Raw genomic sequence first — 24,709 nt, 5'->3', positions numbered from 1 at the left:
TGCTGTGTCCTCCTCCTCTGCCCGATAAGAAATTGCTTTCTTCCCAGAGTCACAATAAGCACCTGCCCGAAACGCTGCTCAATTATGCTCCCAGATCCTGGCCTGAGAGGAATAAGAGCTACAACTGCACTTCTTTCCCCTCTCATGCCCCTCCACCTCTTTTTTCTTCTTCTTCTCTTACAGGATTAGGGACTTGAAAGGCGAAGTGCTGCCCGGCATTGCAGCAGGAGGAGGGGGGTGGGGGATGAGTGCTTCAGAAAGCTGCCACGGCAAAAAAAAAAATAAAATCCCATTTCTCACTTCTTAATTCCAGTCAATTCCAGTCAAAGGGCTGATAGGGATCTGTTTGTGGTAATTTGCTGCAGTTTATCCACTCCTTTCACCTTCTATCGGCGCTCCGCTGACGGGCTGGCTGACATGCTGTTACTCGAGTGAGGAAATTAAAATTTGATGCAATAATCCCGAATAAGAAGGATTTTATTAGGTAATGTATACACTTTAGATGAGGTATTCTCGCCTGATACATTGATAGGGGAACACAGACATGCTGTGCACCACAGATAAAAAGAGGGAAGAGAGACGGAGCAGCGGCTCCGTGGATTTAGGGCTGGGATGAGATGCCTGGAGCACATTTCGGCCTGCTGAGTCACATGCCAAGGTAAACATCACCCAAAAATGCACCTCAGCCTCTTGGTTTGACCTGCAAGCTTGGTTTGAGCTGGCCAAGCCCAGACTCCCCACCCAAACTGGATCATCTTGATAACCAAAACATTCACTCCACACATGGCTCTGCTCAGGGGGGTAGGGTAGAGCTGAGGAGAAGAGACAAAAAATGCTCATAATTAACGGCTGGGCTTGATGAACTTTGAGGTCTTTCCCAGCCAAATGACTCTGTGTTAATCCCCAGGTTTGCCAAAGCAAACCACATCCTTGTTTCAGCAGTGGAATTTCGCTGGGGAAGGCTGGGAATTTGGGTCCAAACCAGCGGGTGACACCACTCAAAGCAGTCCCCACCTCCAGCAATCTTCCTCTTCACCTTGCCCCTGGTGGCACTATCCATCTGGGATACCTCAGTGCCTTTGGAGATGTTGCACGTGGGCAAGAGAAATGAAAATCTCTAAACCTGGTGGGAATTCCTTCCCCCTTTTTCTGCATCATCTTACACTGTGGTTATTTGCTGCTCTGCTGACTGCAGACAGAATATTCCAGGAATAACTGTGGTGCATGTATTGACACAGAGGGACCTTTGACCCTTAATGTGTACCATTATTTGGAACACATTCCCTTTCACTTCATGGAGGTGATGCAGTCCACGATTTTTAATATTTATGGCACTTCCACTCCTCTAATTTCATCTAGAGCTTTTATCCTCCCAGTTAAGTGTGATCTAATTTGTGGGTTTTTATTTCCCTGCAGCACACTGTCCATCCCAGAGACACTCCTCAATATTAACAAAACTTTTGCCTAGTGAGTAATTCATGAATAAGCTGGGGGGGGTTTTGCCACCTCTGGGCCAGCAGACAGGCAGTGTGCTGTGTCCCCATGGATTTTGGGAGTCAGCCCTATTGATCCACTCTCCATGCCAGGGCTTTGCTCCAAAGTGAGTAAAATGCTAAACTGAAGCACAATGGAGTTCCCTCTCCCTCTGAACCGAGCCACCAGGGATTTGGGATCCAGACAAGCAATGGGAAGCACATGTGGTGTGGATGCCCATCATGCCGTGATTTTAAGGCAGTTTTTTCCTTCCACACACAAAAAATGCTTCCCTGTGGACAGAGGGATGGGATGCACAGCTGGGGATGCTGCAGGGAAGGGCTGGTGCATGGATTAAAGCCCTTGGTGGGAGCAGAGCAAACAGCTCCCAAAGCCCAAGCTGCCCTCCACACTCCTGACATCTGTGGGGGAAAAAAAAACCCAACAAAAAACAAACTCATCCCTGCTGTATTCAGAGACTGGGAGACGTTTTTTTCCACAAACAGCGAGTTTGCTGACAAACCGAATTTCAGAAGAACTAAAATGATTGGATCAATTTGGCAAAACCTGGGGGGAAAAGACTCAAAGTGCTGAAATGGCTGATGATTCTGGCATTTTCAAAACTGCCTCATTTCAGGAACGTTTAGATTTTTTTTCCCTTTGAGTTCTCTACTGGAAATGGCATGCAGATAGAGCGTGGGGAGGAGACGGGGTGACAAAGCCTTTGTAGAATTTAAGCAAAAAAACCTCAAGAAAATATTTTATTTGGGGTCCACGCTCAGGCTGCCTGTTTTAAGAAGGGGTTGGATGTTTTGGATCTGGCTGGGAATGTGGTGTTTCAGAAGGAAAGCCCCAGGAAGCACAGCCCTTACCGGAGGCGAGTTCTCGTAGATGTTGGTGCTGTAGGGCAGGTTGATGAAGATGGGGTCCATGTCCTGCACGTCTGTGATAGTGATTGCCAGGTTGGCCAGAGTAGACAGAGGCTTGTTTTTATCTTGGTCCTTGAAAAAAAGAAGGGGCAGGGAGGGGAGAGAAAGGATTTCTATCAGAAAAGCAGGATTATTCAGCAGCACTACGTCTCTTGCAGTTGTAGTTGGGGCAGGATTTCTGAATAGTGGAAGCAATCATCTCTTTTTCAAGCTACCTGCTGGAATTATTGTCCACTGCACCTCCCTCTAAGCTGAAATACAATATGCATTTCATTGCAGCATCAGCCCTTTCAAATGAAGCAAACACCAATTTAGTTTTCATCACATTTGGAATGAAAATGCGGGTAATGCTGTTCAACACCTACTTCAAAATGTAAATTCCTTCCTAATGCAGACACAGCCTAAGGCATCTCTGCGTGGTCAGACCCAGGGGTGGGTGCCAGCAGCCTCTCTCATACCCACAGGGCTGATGCCTTAATGCAGTTTGGGCTCTGTCAGCTGAAAAGGAGGCTCCCGGAGACCTCAGAGCCCCTTCCAGTGCCTGAAGGGAGCTGGGAGGGATTTGGGACAAGGGCATGGAGGGACAGGACAAGGGGAAGTGGCTTTAAACTGAAAGCAGGCAGGGTTAGATCATGTATTAGGAAGAAACTCCTGGTGGTCAGGGTGGTGAGTTTGCCCAGAGAAGCTGTGGCTGCTCCTGGACCCCTGGAAGTGTCCAAGGCCAGGCTGGATGGGGTTTGGAGCCACCTGGGATAGTAGAAGGTGTCTCTGCCCATGGCAGAGGGTTGGACTAAATGGTCTTTGAACATCCCCTCCCACCTGAACCGTTCCATGATCCCCTCCCTTTCTCTTCATCACATCCCACCAGGACAGAGCCCTGGGCTCTTCTCCAGGCATGGCCCTTCTCCAGCAGCCAGTGCTCCAGCAGCAGGCACTGCCACCAGCTTTCCTGCTGAAACCTTGTCCCATGGGTGCTTAAAAGTGACTCCAAAACCCCCCCAGCCCTTTGCTAAGGGCAGGAGTGAGGAGAGCACACGGAGGGAAGGGAATCAATTTCTCCTTGCCCCCAGTCAGGCACTGTGCTGGAAGGTGACCATCAGAGCTCACCACACACTCCTCCAAAGCAGCTCTGAGCACAGGCAAAGACTGATTGCCAGAAGATTAATGTTAATTTAAACTCTATTCAACAGCTCAGCTTGTACATTATCCTCTTCACCTGCAGGGCTCAGTGTCTGTGGCCTGGGTGGACGCTTATTCTGACTCTGCTGTTAGTGCCATCAGGTTAAAGTCCTTTGTTTCTTCACATAATGCTCCTTCCCCACCCCTTCACCTCTTAAATTTTGTTTAAAGCATCACAGATGGCACTGAAAAAGCGAGCATGCTTCCAGTTTCTCACTGCTGTCCTTTCCATCCTCTTTCTGTGCTTGCTGCCTTCATCCCTGGGATGGAACAGCTCTTGCCTTGCCCTCTGCTCCTCAGCAATCCCTGCAGCTACCCTGAGCCCACCACCACCCCATTTCCCACTCTGGACCATGCAAACTGTTCATCAGGCAGGCAAAATTCTGCATTCCAGATCCTGCTGTGCTGGTGTGACTCTCATCTTTCTTTCCAAGCTTTGCCCTGGGTTTCTCATCACTTTTCTTCTAGGAATTACTAGCACTGACCAAACCCAGGAGATACTCTCACAGCTGCCATCCAGAAACAATATTTAAGTCCTTGGATTCCCAAAGCTGGAAATCACTGGATGCCAGGAGTGTACAGAGCAAGTAACAGGGTGCCCAGAGAAGCTGCGGCTGCCTCATCCCTGGAAATGTCCAGGCTGGACAGGGCTTGGAGCAACGTGGGATAGTGGAAGGTGTGCCTGCCCAGGGCAGAGGGTTGGGATGAACTGGGCTCTACAAGCCCTCCCAACCCAAACCATTCTGGGATTCTGTGAATCCCCCATTTTATCTTTGCTGGGATACAGGGCCAGACGGAGCTGGATGGACAGAGCTGACAGCACTGCATCCCTGAGGGAATCAGAATCCTGGAAGAAAGTTACATTTCCAGCAGGCTCTGTGTTTGGTCCCACATTTTCCAACCTGCCAGACAGTTCAGTAACACATCCCAGGAAGGTGTGTCAGCGACAGACACTGGCAAGGCAGCAACAGAGAGGAGTATTAAAAACAAAATGAGGTATGCTTCAAAATAAAAAACAAAAAAACCCCGAACAACAAAAAACCCAAGTTTCTGGAGAAAACTGCACAGCCTGGAACATGCAGGGTTTCGGCTGAAAGGCTGTCATGTTTGCCCTGCAGTCCATGAGTGTGTGGGCTCGGCGCTGTGCAGAGCGAAGCGCAGCCCTCCGTGTCCTCCTGACATTTGTGGCTCTGCATCAAGACAATGATCTTGATTAAATCACATGCTTCAAGAGCTCTGGCCAGCTGCCTGGAGGGGGCAGAGAGGGTTTTCCCCCCCTCTCCTGAGCGTGGAGCCGGGCAGATGTATTGCAGGGGTGAACCTCACCTTCCTCTGTTGTGTGTGAGGTGGGGAAGGAGCAGAACTCCAGCCTGTGTGCTCCTCCACATTCTCCAGCTCTCTCTGGGCTGGATTGAACACCTATTCACATGGGGCATGAATTTGCCATGCTGCATGCATCTCCCATGGGATAGCATTGACTGCAATAAAGACCCTGGTTTCTCCTCTGCCCACCACAATTTTAACTCTTGGTGTCTGAACTTAATAAAGGTGAATCCACTTGTAATAAACCAGCTGTACAAGGAATGAGTCTGGAGGATTCCCAAAGACATTCCTCACTCAGAGGGTGGTGAGACACTGGCACAGGCTGTCCAGGGAAGTTGTGGATGTAGATCCAACCCTGGAAGTGTTACAGACCCAGCTGGATGAGGCTTGGGGCAACCTGGTCTAGGAGAAGGTGCCCCTGCCCATGGCAGGGGGTTGGAATGGGGTGGGCTTTAAGGTGCCTGACCTAAACCATTCCATGATTCTGGGAATGGTCTGTATGCCCTGTACTGGGTTTCACCACCCAGGAGCTGGTCCCCTTCCTGCAAAAGCCCAAAAGGAGATTGTCTTAGGTTGCAATATAGGATGTGACCAAAAGTATCTATTCTATCACCATCTGTTGAGACCAGGTGGGGGCAGTGATGCTTATCTCCATGGGAGATATTCTGCTAATGGGCCATCCATTGAAACCAGGTGGGGCATTGTTCTTTATCTTTTCACAACCCATCCTTCCTCCAGCCAGTCATTTTCTGCTCATGGCCATTGAGTCCCACTGCATGACTGATAAAATTACTGCATCCCATTGGAAGATGCTCCAGCCAGGGGGAGGAGCCAAGCATTTCTTACTGAGATAAAATCTGAGATTTGGAACATCAAAGCAGCCTTTTTCCACTGGATTGCTGAGGAAAACCAGACCCTTCTACATCATCACTGGACATTTGGAGGAAAACTGCACCTTGTACAGGAGCACTGCTCCAACTGAGCCACATCTGTCACTGCAGGAGGATGCAACCACCATTGAATGGGACTGCTGCCAACACCCTGCCTGACAGGGTGTCAGGTTGTACTCTGACTCTGTCAGTGGTTTTGGGTTTGTTCTTTGTACTGTGTTTCTTTTTTAATTTCCCTAGTAAAGAACTGTTATCCCTAATTCCCATATCAATGCCTGAAAGCCCCTTAATTTCAAAATTACAATAATTTGGCAAGAGGAGGTTCACATTCTCCATTTCAAAGAGAAGCTCCTGCTTTTCTTAGCAGACACCTGCCCTCCAAACCAGGACAGAGATTTTCCAGAGCAGGGCAATAGAATAAACCCTGGACACCACGTGCAGGCAGGGTAAGACTCACCGTGGCATTCACCTGGAGCTGGTAAGCCTGAGTGACTTCGTAGTCCAGCTCCCGGATCACTGACACGATGCCACGGCCGCTGTCGATGGCAAAGAAGTTGGAAGGGGGCTGGAAGGAGTACAGCACGCTGCCTCCTGCCCCCTGGTCCGGGTCTGTGGCGTTCACGATGAAAATTGGAGTGCCCACGGGGGTGTTCTGGGGATAAAAAAGGAATATCTTTAAATCCGCGTGCCGTTTTCACATCAAACATGCACCAGGAATTTCCTCTTCCCACCAGGAGGGATATCCAGGGACCCAGCACCTTCAGTCCTGCATTTCCACAACATTTCTAAGTTGCACAGCTGTGTTCTTTATTACAGTATTGCAGGCCTATAACAGTTGTTACACACTTATAATAATAGTTATACAGCTGTGGTCAAGATGGCACTCTGTCACAAACCCTTATTTTTCCCATACATCCCAACTTTCCAGAAAAAATCTCTCTCTTTGCTTAAACTTGCTTCTTGCCCAAAGGCGCTTTTATTTTGATGCTGACTCCCCCAGCGTTTTCACCACAAAGTATTAAATACAGGAGAGCTTTGAAAAAATAAGGGGACATGTGAAAAAGCCAACAAAAAAAAAAAGCATTAAATGCAACACAGAACTTCACGCAAAAGTCAAAGTTGTAGTTTCCACAGCAACTACAACCTGGCCCGATTAACGCAGGCATGAGCAGCTCCATCGTCATAAATCTGGAACTAATCTACATGCATAAAATATGCAGCTGAGTGCACAAAATCAGCAATGGCAAGTGCAGTTTGGCACTTCTTATTGTTTAACTTCGCAGCGGGGAGAACAATTATCCATTTTTGGTGTAACAGCTGCATGTTCCTATGCAAATCTTAAAATGCATATTCTTGTCTCTGCCTGAAGGCACGAGCACAGACTGCCAGGAAAAAAGGCTCTGCCAGGGCTCCAGGTACACCTTGGGCACGTCCCTCTGCCTGTGACACCACCAAAAGGGTTGGCAAGGAGCTAAACCTCGAAAGGGGACACAGCAAAGGGCAGAAACGAGCCCTGACACGGCTGGTTATGGGATAATACGGATTATTCCTGAAAACCTCTCCCCAAGTCTCTGTGTTTTATTGCTAACTCCTTCCCTATTAAATTATTCACCCTCAGATTACGGAGGAGCATCTTGAAGTGCTGAGAGGATGGAAAGGAGGTTTGAGGAGGGGTATGCTTCCAAGAAAATCCCTGGTCCAAGCTGTGAAACAAACTGAGCCGTTTTCAGGTTTTTTGGGAACCACAGGCTTGCAGTAAACCAAAGGTTGTCCCAGTCAACACCTCCTGTACTAGAAAATACAGGAAAACAGAGCTCCACACTAGGGAATCTTATTTTACCAGCTCAATACTGGTGCCAGCAAAGAACCAAAGAATCTAAATTTTCCCAGTTAGGGCTGAGTCCAGCAGAAATTTGCCCTCGAGGCAGGTGGCAGGGTTTGGTACAACAGAGCAGGGAACCCAGGGCACACTCTGCAATTCCCACTGATGAATCCAGGCTCAGGCCACTCATCCCACACTCATCCCTCGTGGTCCCTGCCCTTGTCTCCAGGCACGTGGCATTGCAGGGGCATCAACACCAAGCTCACCGCGGGTTCCAGCAAAATTCCACTTCCCTTTCATCAGCATCACTTCTGCCAAGGTGTTAGAGACTGTGGCTCCCACTTAGGTTTTCCATTTCCTTTCTGGTTTTTTCCCCTCCTCTAAATCAAGCTGCTCCAGGAAGCCTCGCAGTGCACGGCCTGAGGATTATTTTTTAAAGTACCTTCCAGTTTTTGGTGATCAGCAATCACAAAAGCATAAAAGATATAGCTGGAAGGGACCTCAGGAGAGAAACCTGTCCCCCTAAATCATTCCCATCCCAAAAGCCTTCTAGCAATGGAGACACCATATCCCCCCAGCCCACATGTCCTGGAATTTTGCTGCCCTTTTCGTTACAGTTGCTCATTTTCTGGAAGGCTTCACCCAGCCCTGCCCTGCTGCCGTGTAAACCCTTGACTTTGTGGCACACACTCAGCACCTTAATCCTGGCTTGGGCATTTAAACTGCTCGGGAGCCAAGATTTTGTCAGCTGTGGGGGGGTGTGTTGGGTGAAGGGCCCTGTGTGGGAGGCTGGGGTGGGTGTTTGCTCTCTGGGCACTCCTAAAATGCCTTCTCAGACAAGGCTGGAGCCTCTTTTGGGCTACCTGCCTCCCCCAAGCCATTCCAGAGCATCCCACAGCCTTCCTGTTGCTGCTGGCAGGGCACTGCTTCCACCACCTCACTCCACATGCTCCAACAACCCAATTCCTTCCCAAAGAGTGACCAGTGTCACAACACAGCATCACAAATTAACCATTCACAGGGAGAGGCAGAGCACGAGCAGATTCAGCCTTGCACTGAAGGCTCTGAGCTACACTGCCCTGGGAATAATAATAATAATATTCATAAGGATAAAGCTGGCCTTGGTGAATATGTTTCCTCTCCTTTTTAAGTGCCCCTAGCCACTGCTTTTAGCATGCAAATCCTCTCTGGTCACCCGTGATTACGGGGCTGGCTGTGAGAGAGGAGAGCTTGATTCCCCCTGCATTGTGCTCCACACAATAGCCCCAAAGCAGGCTTTGAAGGGAGTTCATCTCCTCGTCCTTCCAAAGGAGAAGCTGCCTGGAGGGGACACGGAGGTCACCAGCTTTGGTGCTGTCAGCTCCCAGACCCTGCAGACACCACTGGGTGACTTTATCCTTGTTTTACAGCCTCCTTCCCTTCGTTGGCCAGGACAGCAAGGGATCAGTTCTGGACAAAGATCTGGCCCTGGGAATCAGTCATGGATATCAGCAGCAAAGCATCTGAGGGGCTGTGAGGGACACCAGGGCATGGGCACACCAGCCAAACTCAGCCAAGTGAATTTAGGAGGGGAGCAGAAGGGTTCCAGGCAATAGGAGGAGTGTTACAGGAAGCAGAGCAGCATGGATACCCAAAATGCACAGGTCAACGTGAATATTTCACCACCAAGCACATGCCCTTATTCCCAACAGCTCACAGGGGAGAGGATGCAGACCCATAAGGAGTGCTCTGGGTAATGCATCTTTTTTATCACAGCTCAAATTCAAGCACAGAAAAAAATAAAAATTTCCCCAAACCAGCAAAACCAGCTGGAGGGTGCAGACATCCCATGTCAACAGTCCTCCAGGGAAAAAGGTCTCATCAATGCTCATGCCCAGGCAGGCATAGTCAGGACTCAGAGGAATTTCAGGCCATCTGCCTTAAAAAGCATTAAAAGCTGTCTTTAAAATCCTCTTGCCATTTCTGGGTCAAACAGGCTCGAGATATTCCTCAGCAGGAAGCGGATGTCTTTATTTCTCAGAAGCTGTGGCCCATCATCTAAACAATGAAGCAAAACATCTGGATAAACAGAAGAGCCTGGGGCTTGTGTTTGATGGTAAATACCGAGCAGAGGACACAAACCAGGGAGATGCCTTTGGAAAGCCCCAAATGTTCCTGCCTTTCCAGCATTTGGTTCATTTATAGGACTCCTCTGCATATCCTTCATGGTTTTTCTTCATTAACAAGGACTAATTGTGGTTGTGCTTATCTCACCAACAGGCAAAAATAACTAAATCTATCATTTCTTTTGTCCAGGCAGACACCAGCCTACAGGTGCTCATGGCAAGCAGGTGAGCTCTCTACACGAGTCGCCAAATTCTGTCATTTTTTAAAGCTCTCAGCTCTCTGCAGCAGCCTGCGATGGAGGCTTCATTCACTACAGAAAAAAGAACTGGTGACAAAACTGTGTCATGTCATTAAATCTTTGTTACGACTCCAGCAGATGTGAGATTAAAAATAAACATGCAGGCAGATGCTGCCTGCTGGGGGGAGGAGGAGGAGGGCAAACAGGAGTGGGACCTGCTCCTGACCTGTCTCCTGCACCCCAACCTTCACCTGGCACCTCAGCAGGAGCAGCTCCAGCACCCAGGGCCCCCCCAGGGCAGCTCCAGGAATTAAAGGGCTCTGGGGTGCTGAGTAATGATGCTGTTCGCCCTTATTTTGCAATAAATTAGTAAGAAAAGTTCAAACTGTTAAAAAAGAACGTATTGGAAGAAGAAATACTGAACAGCAATGCAGGAGCCCCTAACTCTTAACCATAAGAAGTCTGCTCTATTCCAGTCCTCCCAGGGAGTTGTGTTTCCATCCCAAAGCTGTGGTGGGATTCCCAAGCACAGCCCAGCACAACAAACAGCTCCCCTGGGCTGGCTGTCACCTCCCGTGTGACCTCAGCATGAGCCACCAGACACAGATGTGTCCTGCTCACCCTGGCAGCTGGGACACCAAAGTCTTGTGCAACACTCTCTGTGAAAGGGCAATTAAGGCTGAAGGAGGGGTTACCAAAAAAGAACTTTAAAAATATTTATTTATTTATTTATCTTATTATGAACCCTGCTATAATATGCATTAGTAATAAAATTTTGGGTGGGTGCTGCTCTGACACAACGTGGTAATATAAAGTAGATGACAATCCAGAGGAGATTCCCTCTCTGGGGTCACAATGTGAGAAACCTGGGATAGTGGAGAGTGTCCCTATCCGCAGCAGGGGGTTGGAATTAGATGGTCTTTAAGGCCCCTTCCAACCCAAACTGTTCCATGATGTGTCCAACCAGGCAGGTTACATGGTTGAACACGAGGGAAACCTGAAAAAAGTCAGAGCACCACCTCCTCTTGTCTGTTCCTCTCAAGCTGTGCCAGAGGAGGTTTAGATTGAATAGCAGGAGACATTTTTTCATGGAAAGGTGTCATGGTTTGACATGGTCCTACCACAGCCTGCAGAGGAATCTTGGCTCTGGCACCTGGAGCACCTCCTGCCCCTTTTTTTCCACTGCCCCTGCCGTCTCTCACATGCTCTCACCTCCTCCTCTTCTCTGGCTGGAATTAACACTATCACAGAGGCATTACCAACATCTCTAACTGGCTCAGCCTTGGTCAGGAGCATGTCCATCTTCAGAGTCATCAGGGACTGGCTGTGCTGGACATTGGCTTCTCACAGAAACCATCTCTGTGGCCCCTGCTATCAAAAACCAGGTCATGCAAAACTCAAGGAAGTGGTGGAGCCGCTGCCTCTGGAGGGATTTAAAAGATGTGTGGTTGTGGCGCCTGGGGGCATGGCTGTGTAACCTGGCAGTACTGGGTTAGTGCTTCAACCTGATGTTCTTAGATCCAACTCAAATGATTCTTGTGGAAAGGCTCTCCTTTCACACAGGGCTAACAAAAAAAAAAAAAAAAAAGGCTTTTTTTTGCAGAAAATCCAGCTCCCATCCCTTTCCTGAGGCTCCTGCTCCCACAGCATTAAGTCCCTCGCTCTGCTCAGGGAGCAGATTTGCACGGTGCCTTTGAGAGTTCCCCACTACAGAAAAACCATTTCACGGGCCACGGGCCACCAGCAGCCCAGACGTGCCTCGATCCATCAGTCCTGTCCAACTGGCCTGACCCCAGGATCCCCGGGGGCAAAGGGCTGAGAGGGGGAGTATGGAGAGCTGACTTGTTTACAGCTGGGTCACACTGGGGTGGGAGATGAAGCAGAGGAGATCTGGGAGTTCATTTTCCAGATACTCCCTTCAGCGCATCCACGTTTCCAACACACTGCATGGCTCTGAACTGCGATGAAACCACGACAACGCTCTCACAAGAAGGCTGGGCAGCAGAAAGGAATATTTTGGTTTGTTTGGGGCTCACCCCTCCAGACAGCTGCCCCTCTCCAGTGGCTGGCCACGTAGAGGACCTCCATCTGACCTCCCAGGGCAAAGTCACCCGGCAGAAGCTGGTGGGGATGATTAGGATGCCGCTGCATGCTGTAGCCATGCAAATAATGTGGAAAAACGGCAGGCAATCTGGCCGAGCAGCTGTCGGAAGGTCGGGGAGATGAGGCGACACAAACGGGCCGGGGGGCGCACAGCCACCACGGGCAGCTCTGATCCCACAGCCCTGCCAGCCCATCAGGAGATGCAGCTCAGGTCAACCTATTACTCTTAAATAATTCCGTGCTGCCGCTCCTGGCGGCTCTTTTCGCTCCACGGACAAAAGGAGCTTTGCACTCCGTTGAAAGCTGGAGCTCAGACATCCCTGAGCTCCAGGCAAATCCTGCCCATCCCAAATCATTGCAGGCAGGAAGGAGGGCTCAGTGCCTCTGGCCTTGAAGGCAGGGCATCTCACGGTGCAGTGGAACATGGATTCCAGGGATGTTCCCCACACAGCTGGGACCCTCTCTCTCTCACCCCGGGCTGCCTTAAGTCACCTATTCCTGCCCAGGTCTCGTTTCTGCAGGAAATCACTGCAGAAAGAGAGTCACAGCGAGTGCCAGCCCCTGCTGAGAGGCAAAACCAGTCCCACGTTTTGGTTTCTGTCCCCATGCTCCATCCCAGCTGCCAGAGCAGGTCCCTCGCTCGCTCGCCAGCTCCGAACGTTCAGATGTGCACAGACTTCCAATTCCCCTGCTCTTAATTGCACTTTTAATTACATTTATTAATTGCATTACTGCTCGTCCGAGCCAGGCAATTTCCAATTTCTAAGTTTGATTTTAAAACCCGGTAATTTCCCTTTTTGCAGTTTTTATTTTTTTGGGTGGAAACCCAGCCCACCTTTCAATCAGCTCTCATTAATATGTACCTCCTGTTGCTATCTCTATTAGGTGACCTCCCTCATTATCGGGTGACACTGGCAAACGGCCACCGCAGAGCTATAATTCAATTGAGGGGCTTTTGAAAACACCATAAACACAGCTGGAATGGATGCTTTGTAGGAGCTGCAGAGGAATTAGTTGCTGGATCACCACGCTCGGAGCCCGAGCACGCTCGCTCGCAGCAGACACAACCCGAGGTACGGTGCTGGAGGAAGGGACATCACAACCCCCAGCCCACAGGGGACATTGCCATGCTGGCAGGACAGTGGCACTCAGCAGGCAGAGGACAAACAGCCACACAGAGCAGGAGATGCTCTGGTGTCCCAGATAAACCTGCTTGCTTTTTCCATTTCCCACCAAAACCCTGCTGACACGGTGGCTGAACCACGGCACAGCACCCCCAGGAGCTGGGGGAGAAATCCTAAAATGGTTTGGGGGGTTGGGCAGGGAAGGACCTTAAGGATCACCCAGTTCCAACTGGCAAAATCCAGCAGCTTCCCAGTGCTTGGGGAGGGGGCAGGAGAAAAGGGTGGTGATGCAACCACCACTAACTCAGCATCCACAGCCAAATTTCATCACAGAGCCACGTTTCTCTCCCATTCTGCATCTTCAAGGAGCAGGCAGGGCCAGGGCAAGGGCTGGGAGGCAGTCTGTGCTCCCCTCCTCTGCTGCTGGTGGCTCAGCCCCAGTTCTGGAGACAGCAGATGGGAAGCCAAGATGGTCTGAGAAGACATTTGAAAGTCAGACACGAGCGCCAAGAATGTGAAAACCTGTCAGTCAGAGAGCCCCTGGCTTCAACAGCACGGCGTCCCTCCTGCTGGTGTGATTTTCCTGCTGGAAAAGGGCGTTTGGAGCAACCTCCCTCTCTGCAAGGGCACCCACGGCAGATGGCCCGGCGCCCCTTTGGCTCCTCCTGGGGATGGTGGGCATGGATCAGCTGGATCCAGGTGGCCACAGTCAGGGTCTGCCTTCCTGCAGTGGCTGCTTTTGTTCAGGGAAGCAAAGGCAGGGGGATCACACAAACCAGGGGGATTTTCCACCGTCCCTCCCCTCAACATCAAAATTCAGAGGCAAAGTCAAACCACCAAGAGTGATTTACTGCCACCAGCCAGCATTCAGGGTGGGCTGGGACAAGAAATCCCTTTTCCATAGCATAGCTTGAGGGCTATGCCATAAACCGAACAGATCCTGGTTTTTATATATATATGTATATTTTTTAAATTTTTTTTTTTCATTTGCCACTAACTTTCACTTTCGGGCACCCCACGGCAGCCCACTGGGCGGTGCTCTGGATGGCAAATGACTCCCATTAAGGCAGAGCACTCACACAATGCATTACAAATGAAGCCCTAATGACAGGACACCGGCAGCACTGCTCCCACCCGATATTAATTGGGTGCCACTTTCTTTTAATGGTACATTAATTAATGCACGATATCAACAGAAGTCCACGGCACCACCATTAATACAAATGAATTCATTATCATCGGTGTTGCCACGAGAAATGACAAATAAATCTGGAACAGTGGGACACTTCAAATAATAGCCACGAATCATTAGCTATTGTCTTCATTTATACAATGTACTGCAAATATATACATGAAATCTATGGATGCTTATGCAGCCACGTGCCCCTCTCCTTGCCTCCTCCTTGGAGGGCCACCAAGCTGGCCAAGACTTGCTTCATCACTTCACTGCCTCCTTGCTATCTCCTCTTATCCCAGTCCCAGAGGGGAACTTCTCACTGTCCCCCTCTCTTGAATCTTCAAAAGACTCTTTGATCCAGCACATGTAATCCTGGAAAGAGGATCACCTTCCCTTCCTCCATCTCTCTCACTCCCATTTTAGCCAGGCACAAAGAAATTTGCCTGTTGGAACCCTGAAACCTGTGAGTTTTGAACTTTCTGTGCCTTATGACACTGAATCTCAAATAAACCATAGCTTTTGACTTGGGGCTTTGGAGAAGGCTTCCAAATTTGAGTGATGGAGTTAGAATCATGGGTGTGTAGTGAAATAAAAGTGTGTGCTTTCACATGGTAAAGGGTTTAAAATTTGAGGATTTTATAGTTTAGTAATAGGTATGGGAAAAGATGGATGCTCTTGGGCAGTGGCTCTTCTTCCTTCTTGTTTCTTCTTCCTCATGATTTCAGGCAGTAGTTTTTGGTTGGATAGAAAATCCCACAGTGCAGGCCATGGGTGTTTTTTATTGGGTCAAAAGTAGAAATAATATAGATGTTAGTTTTTAACTGAATAGTTTCCCTTTAAAAGACCTTGTAACTAGCTAAATACACCTCCATTTTCTTGCTTTTAGCTTGTTAGCTAAAAATGCTGAAGAGCTCTCTGTGCTACAGGTAGGATTTAATAAACAACCAGGTCCAAACAAGAAAATCCATCTCTCGAGTTTCAATCAATCCTGACTCCGAGTAAAAGCAAAAAAAACAAAAGAAAAAATAAAAGCCAGCCACTAATATGCCACTAATAAAACAGTGATGCTATCACCTGCCTGCTTTTTTCTTTGTTTCCCTTACTTATTTAATTTACTTCCTTTTTATCTGCTGTTCTGGTAGAGAAGCCACGGGAGGAGCGAGTAACCTATCCTCAGAAAATCAAGGAAAAAAACCCCACCCCCCCTTGGAAATCTGGGATTTGTAACTCCCAAAGATCCATCAAGAAGAAACTCCTGGAAAAGCCTCTGCAGCAGGCTGAGAGCAGGTACCGCCCTCAACAGGAGCGAACACAAAATCCATACAGCCCTGCTGATTCAAAAAAATCCTGCCCTGTCTTCCTGTGGATGGCTTCATTACCAGAGTTAGGATCGATACGGGTTCAGCTGGGGTCTCCTCATCAGGTTTTGCTCGTGCTGAGGCAGCAAACTGTGGCAGGAACGCTGGCTGCTGGAGCCATGGCATGGGCATCGCTCTCCCGGGGGAGGGAACACCCCAATTCCCTGTCTGCCACTGCCTCGCAGTGCAGAGAGAGCCTGGGACAGTGGGAAGTGCAGGGAAAAATTAAAATACAGTGTATTAAAATACAGCCTTTCAAAATACAGTGTACGGAGGCTGGCTCAGAAACTGCAGGAAAAGCCAGGCAGGAGCTGTGCTGAGAAACTGGACACATGATAAAACAGGGAAGCCAGCAATCCAAGGGAGGATTTTTTTCTTCAAATGGGGGGAAAAAAGCATGATGCTCATCTTTAAAGTGAAAGAGGAGAGGTTTAGATTAGATGTGAGAGATTCTTTACTCAGAGGGTGGGCAGGCCCTGGCACAGGGTGCCCAGAGAAGCTGCCCCTGGATCCCTGGAAGTGTTCAAGGCCAGGTTGGACAGGGCTTGGAGCAGCCTGGGATGGTGGAACGTGTCCCTGTCCTGGTTTGGGGGGAGATGGAAGCAAAAACTTTTAAAACCCACTTTTTCTGCAATTGCAGGCATCTGCCTGAAGTCTCATAAGCTCTGTGTCGAGGCAAACAGTTTTTCCCTCTGATTTCTCCCTGTGTTGCCAAAGGAGCCAGCCCAAAGAACTGGCCAAGCACGCTGGGAAATCACATCAGAACACTGGTCAGAGCAATCCACTGGTGACACCACTTGTGTCAAGCAGGTTTTAAAAAATCCCTTGAGTGGCTTTCAAAAAGTCCTGGTGTTTTATTATAGAAGTGCTCAGCTGGTGTGTTGGGGTTTGTTTCAAAGGTGCCCCACTCTCTGAGGAGCACCACAAGAACCAAGGCAGTGGGGTCCTAAAAGCTCACCACAACATCTCCTGCAGGGATAATACAGCAGGAAAAGGCACATTCCAGCTTGGGATGTCTGCAGTGAGGAACAGGAGCAGGGTGGGAAAGGAGAAGGAGCAAGAAAACAAAGGAGAAATAAAAAACCTGCACTTTTGTCCTTTTCTAGAAACAGGGATGACTCCCTCCTTCTCTCTCTCAGCTCACCACATCTTCTTGCAATCAGCAGAGGAGATCCCAAGGAATTAACATGGCATTACCTGAGTTGGGGGGAAAAAACCCCAAACCCAGACAGACCCAAACCCACACAACCCTTCCTTGCTGAAACCATTCCCTTTGAGGCACTGCCTTCGGTCCCAGGCTTTTCCTGCCAGCTGACATCCTCCTCCTCGGGATCAGACCAAGCCTTGTCACCTGTGGCTGTGGCTGAGCAGCAGGAGAGTCAGGATCATTTGCCAGGGCAGGGAGAAACTAACCCTGCATCCCCCCCTGCCACAGCTCCCACTCCCTTCCCGTGCTGATTGGAGCAACTCCTCCTTCTGCTGATTGCAGCTGATGGTCCTGGCTGGGCTTTGTCCTTCCAGACCAGACCCTCCATTATCAAAGGTCTGGTTTTTATAAAAGCTTTGGGTTTTTAACTTGTATTTCACACCCCCACCCCAGCTGAGCTAAAGAGTTTATCTTTTGCTTGGGTTCTTCCTACCCTGTCTGGATGTGCTGATGGATTTTGGGGCTTGCCAGAATCCAGCAAAAACCAGGCTTGCTGGGTAGTATTAACTTCTAACCCCCGTGTAAAAATAGCTGCAATAAAGCAGAGTGAATAATATCAGCTTCACCTAATGTAACTTTGATTAAAAAGTGCTGCCCTCTCCATCACTCCCGGGTGGTAACTCCAGAGAAATGTCCTTCCCCAGGGATGGAAAGCCAGTGAGCTCTGGGGAGAGAACAGCCTGTACAACCCAGGCACTTTCCAGGGCTGCTGCTGAGCCCCACAGGGAAGGTGGAGGGACCAAACTCGGAGGAAAAGCCAACAAAACAGAGGAAAAAATTGCAGATTCCTGCCCATCTGGGTAGCAAGGCAGACCCTTCCAACAGAAGTCCAGCTGCAGGACCAAACCACTGAGGTCCACGGCACAAAAACCTCATCCCTTCCCTCAGATACAAAAACCCCCCACGTATTTAATTATTCTCCCCTTCACTCCTGGTGCCTGCAGACTGTGTCAGGAGCTGTTTTGTTCCAGCGTGCAGGAGGAGGCAGGCAAGGTTTTAATTTCACGCCATGCACCAGGCGCTGCAATTTTGGACACTGTTTGTTATCTGACTTCTGGCCCTATCTCTGGTGCCGGTGCTCCTCAGGCAGCCGTGGCCAGTTGGCTTTTTAATTTATTCTCTGCTAGGATGGGGATTCTGTTCAAGTGAGAGCCCTCCCTCACCGCCCAGGCATGCTGCTTTAATCACAAAATGCTTTCGAGTTTGGAGGTGCCAGGTTCGGTGCCACTCCTGTGCCACAGCACAGAGGGCTGGAGGAAACCCCCAAGCAGCAAAGCAACTTTTGTTCACTCAAAAAGTAAAAAAGAAAAAAAAAAACCAACAACAAAAAAACCCAAAAAACCCCACCTGAAATGGGATTAAAATTAATTCCCAAATCTGTCCCTCCTCAGAGAGGTGAAAACTCAAAATTCAAGGACGACCTACGGTTTGGATTGGACAAGACCTTAAAGCTCATCTCATTCCACCCCCCTGCCATGGGCAGGGACACCTCCACCGTCCCAGGTTGCTCCAAGCCCTGTCCAGCCTGACCTTGGACACTTCCAGGGATGCAGGGGCAGCCACAGCTTCTCTGGACAACCTGTGCCAGGGGCTCACCACCCTCACAGGGGAGAATTTTTTCCCAATATCCCATCCAGCCCTGCCCCATGGCAGAATGAAGCCATTCCCCTTTTCCCCTGTCCGAAACCCCTCTAGGCAGTGCAAGGAGCCCATTCCCCAGCAGAGGAGTGAGGATGACTTGGAAAACCCTCATCTCTCCAGGCTGATCCTTTGCCCAGGTGAAGAATTCCCTGCTTTTTTTGGCATAAGCAAAAAAGCAAGGCATGAAGTCACATCTGCAGGCTGGCAAGCCACGGCATCCCTCTTGTGCTCCCCCAAAAACTGCTGAGTGCCTTTTTCCGCAGGAAAACTCAGCCCAAAGTTTTTTTGAGTGAGCCCTCTTCCCCAAACCCCTGACCCTGCCTTTCTTGCAGGGTGGTCTGTCAATACAGAGTTCAGCCTGAGCTCAGGAGAGGACTGGGAATGAAAGGAATGAGGAGCAGGTAATTGCTGCGTGAGAATGACAGCGCAGCGATTTCCACGGGCTGGCACAGAGCGTGGAATACCAAGAGGCAGCCGACAGCTGGAGAATCAATACCTCCCAAGAGGGGGGATTATTAGGGAGAGAAAGGGGCTTGAAAGATCCATAAGTGCCTGAGGAGTGACTATTTCCAAAGCACTGCTGGCAGAATGAGAATTGCCCTGGGAAGGATTGCTGGGACCATTCCCAGGGTGTGCCTTCATCCCAGGGATGCTCGGCAGCAAAACACGGCTGTGCCATCATCCCCCACCTTCCTCTTGCAAAAGGCAGCTCTCCTCTTCCCTTGGTGCCCCCTGGAAGGTGCCAGGGAATGTCCTGACGGGGATTTTAGGGAAAGGCATTTTGGCCTCTGCATTTCCTTCAGAGAGGCAGCAGGAAGAGGCTGCAGGAAACAAAAACGTGCGGTGGCAATTCTCCTTAGCCAAAGCACCTCTGCAGTCATTAACAAAGCACATCTGTCAGCTCCCTGCAGTCATGTCCCACCAGCACTTTTCAAATCCCAATTTCCCTGCTTTGCTCAGCCCCTCCACGCTGCAGCCACACCGAGGTCCATCCCCCAAAACCATTAGCATCCCCCCAAATGATGAGTGTGTGTGTCACCCCTCTCCATAAAGCCATGGGGAGCCACCAGGATCTCCTGCAGCACTCCCCAGCGACCATGGCTTCAGTTCTGAGCCCCAGGAGAGCTGGTTACCCACAGCAGCCACCCTGCTCCCCAGGGATGAGCATCCCAGCAGCCAAGGCAACAACATCACTCTGCTTCTCCCTGCTGCATCAAGCCATCCTTAGGCTCAGTCTCTTGGAAAACACAAATTCAGGCACTTCCAGATGAAGATTTGCCCTCTGGACATGAGCAGGGAGCTTATTTCAAACCAGGATGCCTCTGGGCATTCCAGCTTTCCACAGGTTTCACACACCCAGCAGCTCCCTCTGCCAAGAGCAGGCTGCTGAAAACGCAGCTTGGAAGCTGCTTGGGGGAAATTCGTGTTCAGCTTAGTGCTAAGCATGTTTAAATACAAAAGTTCCTCCTGGATGAGAGCAGCCAGGAGGCCAGGGAGTCTCATTTTCCCGGGGGAGAACCAATTGCTCACAGCACATCTGGGTGGGAAAAAGGAGCAAAAAGCAGAAGAGCTCTCTCCTCTTTGAGCCTCCTGCAGCCTGTGCACAGTTATTTATTTATTTAAACTCTTTTTTTTTGTTTGTTTTTCAAAGGTGAAAACATAAATAGGATTTTTTTTCAGGAGGAGAGAGAAGCTCAAGTAAGTGGGGAGGAACCTTAAAGAGCAATTTTTGAAATGTCAGCAGGCAGGAGTTTGCCCAAGGACAGCTTAGATGTGCCATTTGTTTTTCAGAGGAAGGCAAAAAGATGTCACATGCCTCAGTTTGCACCCTTCAGGTCATCAGGTGGACTCCACAGCAGGAAAAAAGCAAGGCACAAGACATGCTCTCCAAAACCTTCACCCAGAGGAATTTCTTTGTTTTCTATTAAGTGTAAGAAGAACGAAAAACTTTACTGTTTAATTGGAAGAATTATTTGCTAGCACTTGGCTTGGGCCAGGGAAGGAAGGTGAAAAATTAAGGCTGCATTATCACCTGGCTCAGCATCAGCACTGCCACCCAAAAAATTTGTTTTTTTTGTTACCAAAACCCAATGCCTGGATCAGAGGCAGGGAATAAACGTCCAGCAGCAACAAATGTGGGATATTTTGGGCACTGCCAAGCCCCACCACCCACCCATGTCCCCACATCCACACATCCAGTGAGCCCCTCCTGCCCTGGGCAGCCCATTCCAGAGCCTGACAACCTTCTCAGTGAAGGATTTTTTTTCCTAATATCCAATCTAGACACCCACTGGAGCAAAACACCCAAGTCAAAGAAAAATTCACCTGGCTGAGGAGAACCCAGAAGCGAGCGCTAAGGCTGCAGCCCCAAGTGCACAGCCAGCTATAAATAAAAGCTAAAAAAGAGCACTTTTGATATCTGGATGTGGCTCTTGCTCTCAACCCATTCGAGACTTAGCAGGAAATTTAAACAAAAGCACCTAGTCAAAGCAGGGATAAGGAGGAGGATTTTTTTTTTTTGGAGAAAGGGAGAAGAAAATGCGTGTTCATCACCCACTAAGCCAGCCCAGAGGGGTGAGAGCAGCAATGCCAGCTTGGCACGGGTGCAGTGCCCACCCCAAGCTCCTCCAGCAAAACCCCCTTGAAACGCAGCACGCAAAAATAATGTTTCAAGAGCACATCTCCTTCAAAACAGCTGCACCCAGCCAACATTCCGTGGCCCAAGACTCAAATGCGGCTCCTCTCCCCATCAGTCAGGCTCAGTGAAGGATTTGCTGTGTGGGTTTTGTTTTGTTTATTACTTCTAATGACTTTCTCATTATCATTTCGCTGTGAAACATAAACGATGGTTATGGGAGAAATCATATTATTTGGATGGCTTTATTAAATTAGAGAGCAAATCTGTGTGTATTTCTGGCTCAGGATAAATGTTTGAACTTTGAGAGGCCAAAATTCATTTTCAGACAAAGCCGTTTTCGGCAGCTTTGGAATCTGTGGTTAAATTTGCCCTCAGCTGCAAGGGAGATGTATGGGGGTACTTCTCAATTTAATGCCTCCTAGTGATTTAACCAAATCACCAGCCCAAAACCCTGCTCCTAGTTCTGCCTGTGAGAAACTTGAGACTTGTGGAACATAATGGAAAGATAAAGGGAAAGTAGCACTGAAAAGAAATACAATAAAATAATGAAATCATCCTGTCTGTGTGTGCCCATTCCCCTCGTTCTCACAGGGGGACTTCAACCAGCTCACACATTTTCTGTGAATAAAATCACTGTCTCCACACCTTCACAACAAGGAAAAGTGCTTATTCCTACAGGAACTGCTGCAACTGAGAGCACCAGCACAGCTCCACCAGGAATAGCAACATCAGCCAGGGGGAAAACTGTGCCAGCATGGGCTACCTGCAAGGATTAGGGATAAAACACACAAGGAGAGGTCTGGCACCTTCTCTGCACAGGTTCCAGCCTCTGGTGACAGTAGAAGACAAGCGAGTGGGACACAGACAGGATGAGAAAGCTGCTGCTAAACAGGCAGAAGTTTCACTTTCCTCCTCCTTTCCATCCCTCCCTCCCAGTTCAAGGAAGGGAACAAAAGCCAAATGCATTTTCCATGCAACAAATCAAAGCCTCCCCCCTCCCAGCCTTTTAGAACCAGTACCTGACACTGGAATAAACCTGTTAAAAAGAATAAATTCCCCTGAGCACACCCAAAGGGAAAAAGCAATAGAAAATCAACCTTGATAAAAGAAGTCTTAAATGAAAGCACTTTCAGTGTGCCAACTCCAAATGTATGGCCCCCAAAAAAAGCCTGGGGAGAGAAATCCCTGCTGGAAAAACATGGCAAGGAAGAATGGAGGGGAAAATATTTGGTGCCTTGCAGCAGTTAGGGCAGAGAATGTGATGTGACCTGCAGGGAACAGGCTCTGAGGCAGTGGGACAGGTCTGTGCTCTGCAGCACCCCAGAGGCTCTCAAGCAGCCCTGAGAATTTTGTGGGAGCACAGTATTGGAAGGGACACCCAGCAGGGAAATGCCAAGCTGGAAACCCAATATTCCACAGCCAAGCAAGACCTACTCTGCTACAAATTCAGCAACCAGGGTCAAAGGAACTTGGGGATAAAAGGGGGAAAGGGGCAGTTTTTGAAGCAGGGACAGCTCTGTGGGCATGAGCAGCTAGACTCAGCCTCTGGAGCATGGGAACCAGGAGTGGGTGCTGCCTCTCCAGTGCCCAGAGCAGAGCACAGCAGGCTCTCCTTCCTGTACCTCCACAAGCTGCAGCTGAGCAGAAATGCTGCCCTGGGCATGCTAAACCCTCCCTGCCCTGGTGGCATGGGGTGGGTGGGCAGCAGGAGCAGCTCCCCGACCCCAGAGCCAAGGGATGCTCACCCCTTGCCCAAGGAAAAAGGAGAGGGGAAAAGCAGATGTCTAAGCAAAGTGAAATAAATGAACCTGAGATGTGAGAAGAATGAGTTCATTACAACCTCCCTGACATGGAGCTCCAGGCAGCCACCATGTGTCAGCAGCACCACTTCCTCTCCAAGGAAAAACCTGGCAAAAAAAAACCCTGTTTGTTTTCCAGGCATCCTCCATCCTCCTGGATGGACAGGGCAGAGCTCTGGTCCCTGAGCTTACACAAAACCACTGCTTGTGACAAGGCCACCAATGCTTTGAGACAACTCTTGAGCTGAGCTGCAGGGAGGCAGAAAGCTCACAATCCCACCAGCTCTGACAATCCCTTTTTGTTCTGCTCACATGGCATTTCCAAACCCACCGCCAGGCAGGTTTCCAGATGCTCTGGTGGGAGCCATGGATGTATCTGGGAGCACACAGAACAAGGGGTGGGGGCTGAGAGCAGCTCCTCAGTACTGGATGAAGGGCTGGGTTTCAGCACACAGAGGAGCTGAGGTGTTTCACACACACCTGCACCTCAGAACGGGGCTGCAGCACCAACCACAGTGAGAAGAGCTGATGTGACACTCCTTTGGCAAACTCCTGCGTCCAGGAATGGAGTCCTGCTTCTTACAACCAAGGGACAGAAATCCCATAAACACACTGATCCTTTGCAGAACGTCTCCTGACACCAAATCCATGGGAATAAGCCATGCTGGGTGCTCTCTGCCCGCAAGAAGCTGGTGAAGCATCAGGCCAAGCACAAGGAGGGCTCCATGTCCATTCCCAGTGGTGCCACCCCCTTCCTTCCTGGCCACACCATTTTCCAGGAGCAAGAGCACCCCAGAGGATCCAACACTCCCCCAAACAGGTGGGGAGGCAGAGCAAGAAAGAGAAGAGCAGCTTTTGCCAACCAAACTCACAGAAAGGGAGAGAGAGAAGAGCTAAGCCTCCTCGGGAGGCAAAGCCTTCAGAAGTTAAATGTATCATGAAAAGGAAAACTTCTGTCGCTGCCTAAAAAGGTTTTTGACAGGTCTTCATTTGTAACCCACAAACAAATGCAGTTTCTCATGCTCCATGGACTCTAATATCACTTCAGAGCTGAACCAGAACCCAACTCCCCGTTGAAAAGCTGGAGAGGCAACCACATTAAAGCAGCTCTCTTCACTGCCTCTGGGCACACCAGAAATCTTTCATTTCAGGAGCTGCACCTAAAGTGCCTGGGAGCACAACCTGAGCAGGCAGAAGCTGCTCAGATTCTGCTGCTCAGAATCATTTCAATGGCTTTGGGTGGGCCGGACGCAGCCAAGTCAAGCCTAACAAACAAGGCATTATTATACAAGGCAGAAGAAAAAGTGCTTTGCCCTATTTCAGCAAGTTTCAGAAATCCCTTTTGTGTCTGAGTCGATGAGAGAATCTGGTCACAACCCAGCAATTCACGTGGCCATTGTGTGTGCTGCCTGGGAAAAGGGGACAGAAAATAAAGGGAGACTGGTCAACCCACAGCAGGGCTGGGGATGGAGGAGAGAAATGAGAACACAGAGCACCTCAAGAGGCAGAGGAACAGCCTGCCCAGAGGAGCTGCCCCTGGATCCCTGGCAGTGTCCAAGGCCAGGCTGGATGGGCTTGGAGCACCCTGGGGTGGTGGAAAGTGTCCCTGCTCATGGATGGGGACTGGAATGAGATGAGCTTTAAGGTCCCTGCCAAATTGTGAACATGTCCAGTCCCACAGCCTCTGCTCTCAACCTGGAAC

At 49.5% G+C, this 24,709-nt stretch overlaps 1 protein-coding gene across 6 annotated transcripts in view; it reads right to left on the bottom strand.

Annotated features, from left to right (window-relative positions):
* The window catches only part of CDH23 (cadherin related 23), a 169,364-nt gene that overhangs the window by 96,432 nt on the left and 48,223 nt on the right, over window positions 1–24,709 (bottom strand). For all 6 annotated transcript variants that reach the window (XM_033065501.1, XM_033065504.1, XM_033065502.1 and 3 more), the window contains exons 7-8: window positions 6,252–6,446; window positions 2,346–2,474 (exon numbers count right to left, since the gene is read on the bottom strand). In XM_033065501.1, the coding sequence (XP_032921392.1) occupies window positions 2,346–2,474; window positions 6,252–6,446 (324 nt within the window). The remainder of the gene's footprint in view (window positions 1–2,345; window positions 2,475–6,251; window positions 6,447–24,709) is intronic.

The sequence above is a fragment of the Catharus ustulatus genome, chromosome 8, assembly GCF_009819885.2.
Source record: "Catharus ustulatus isolate bCatUst1 chromosome 8, bCatUst1.pri.v2, whole genome shotgun sequence".
In the NCBI taxonomy this organism is placed as follows: domain Eukaryota; kingdom Metazoa; phylum Chordata; class Aves; order Passeriformes; family Turdidae; genus Catharus; species Catharus ustulatus.
This window is presented reverse-complemented; position numbering and strand designations above follow the sequence as displayed.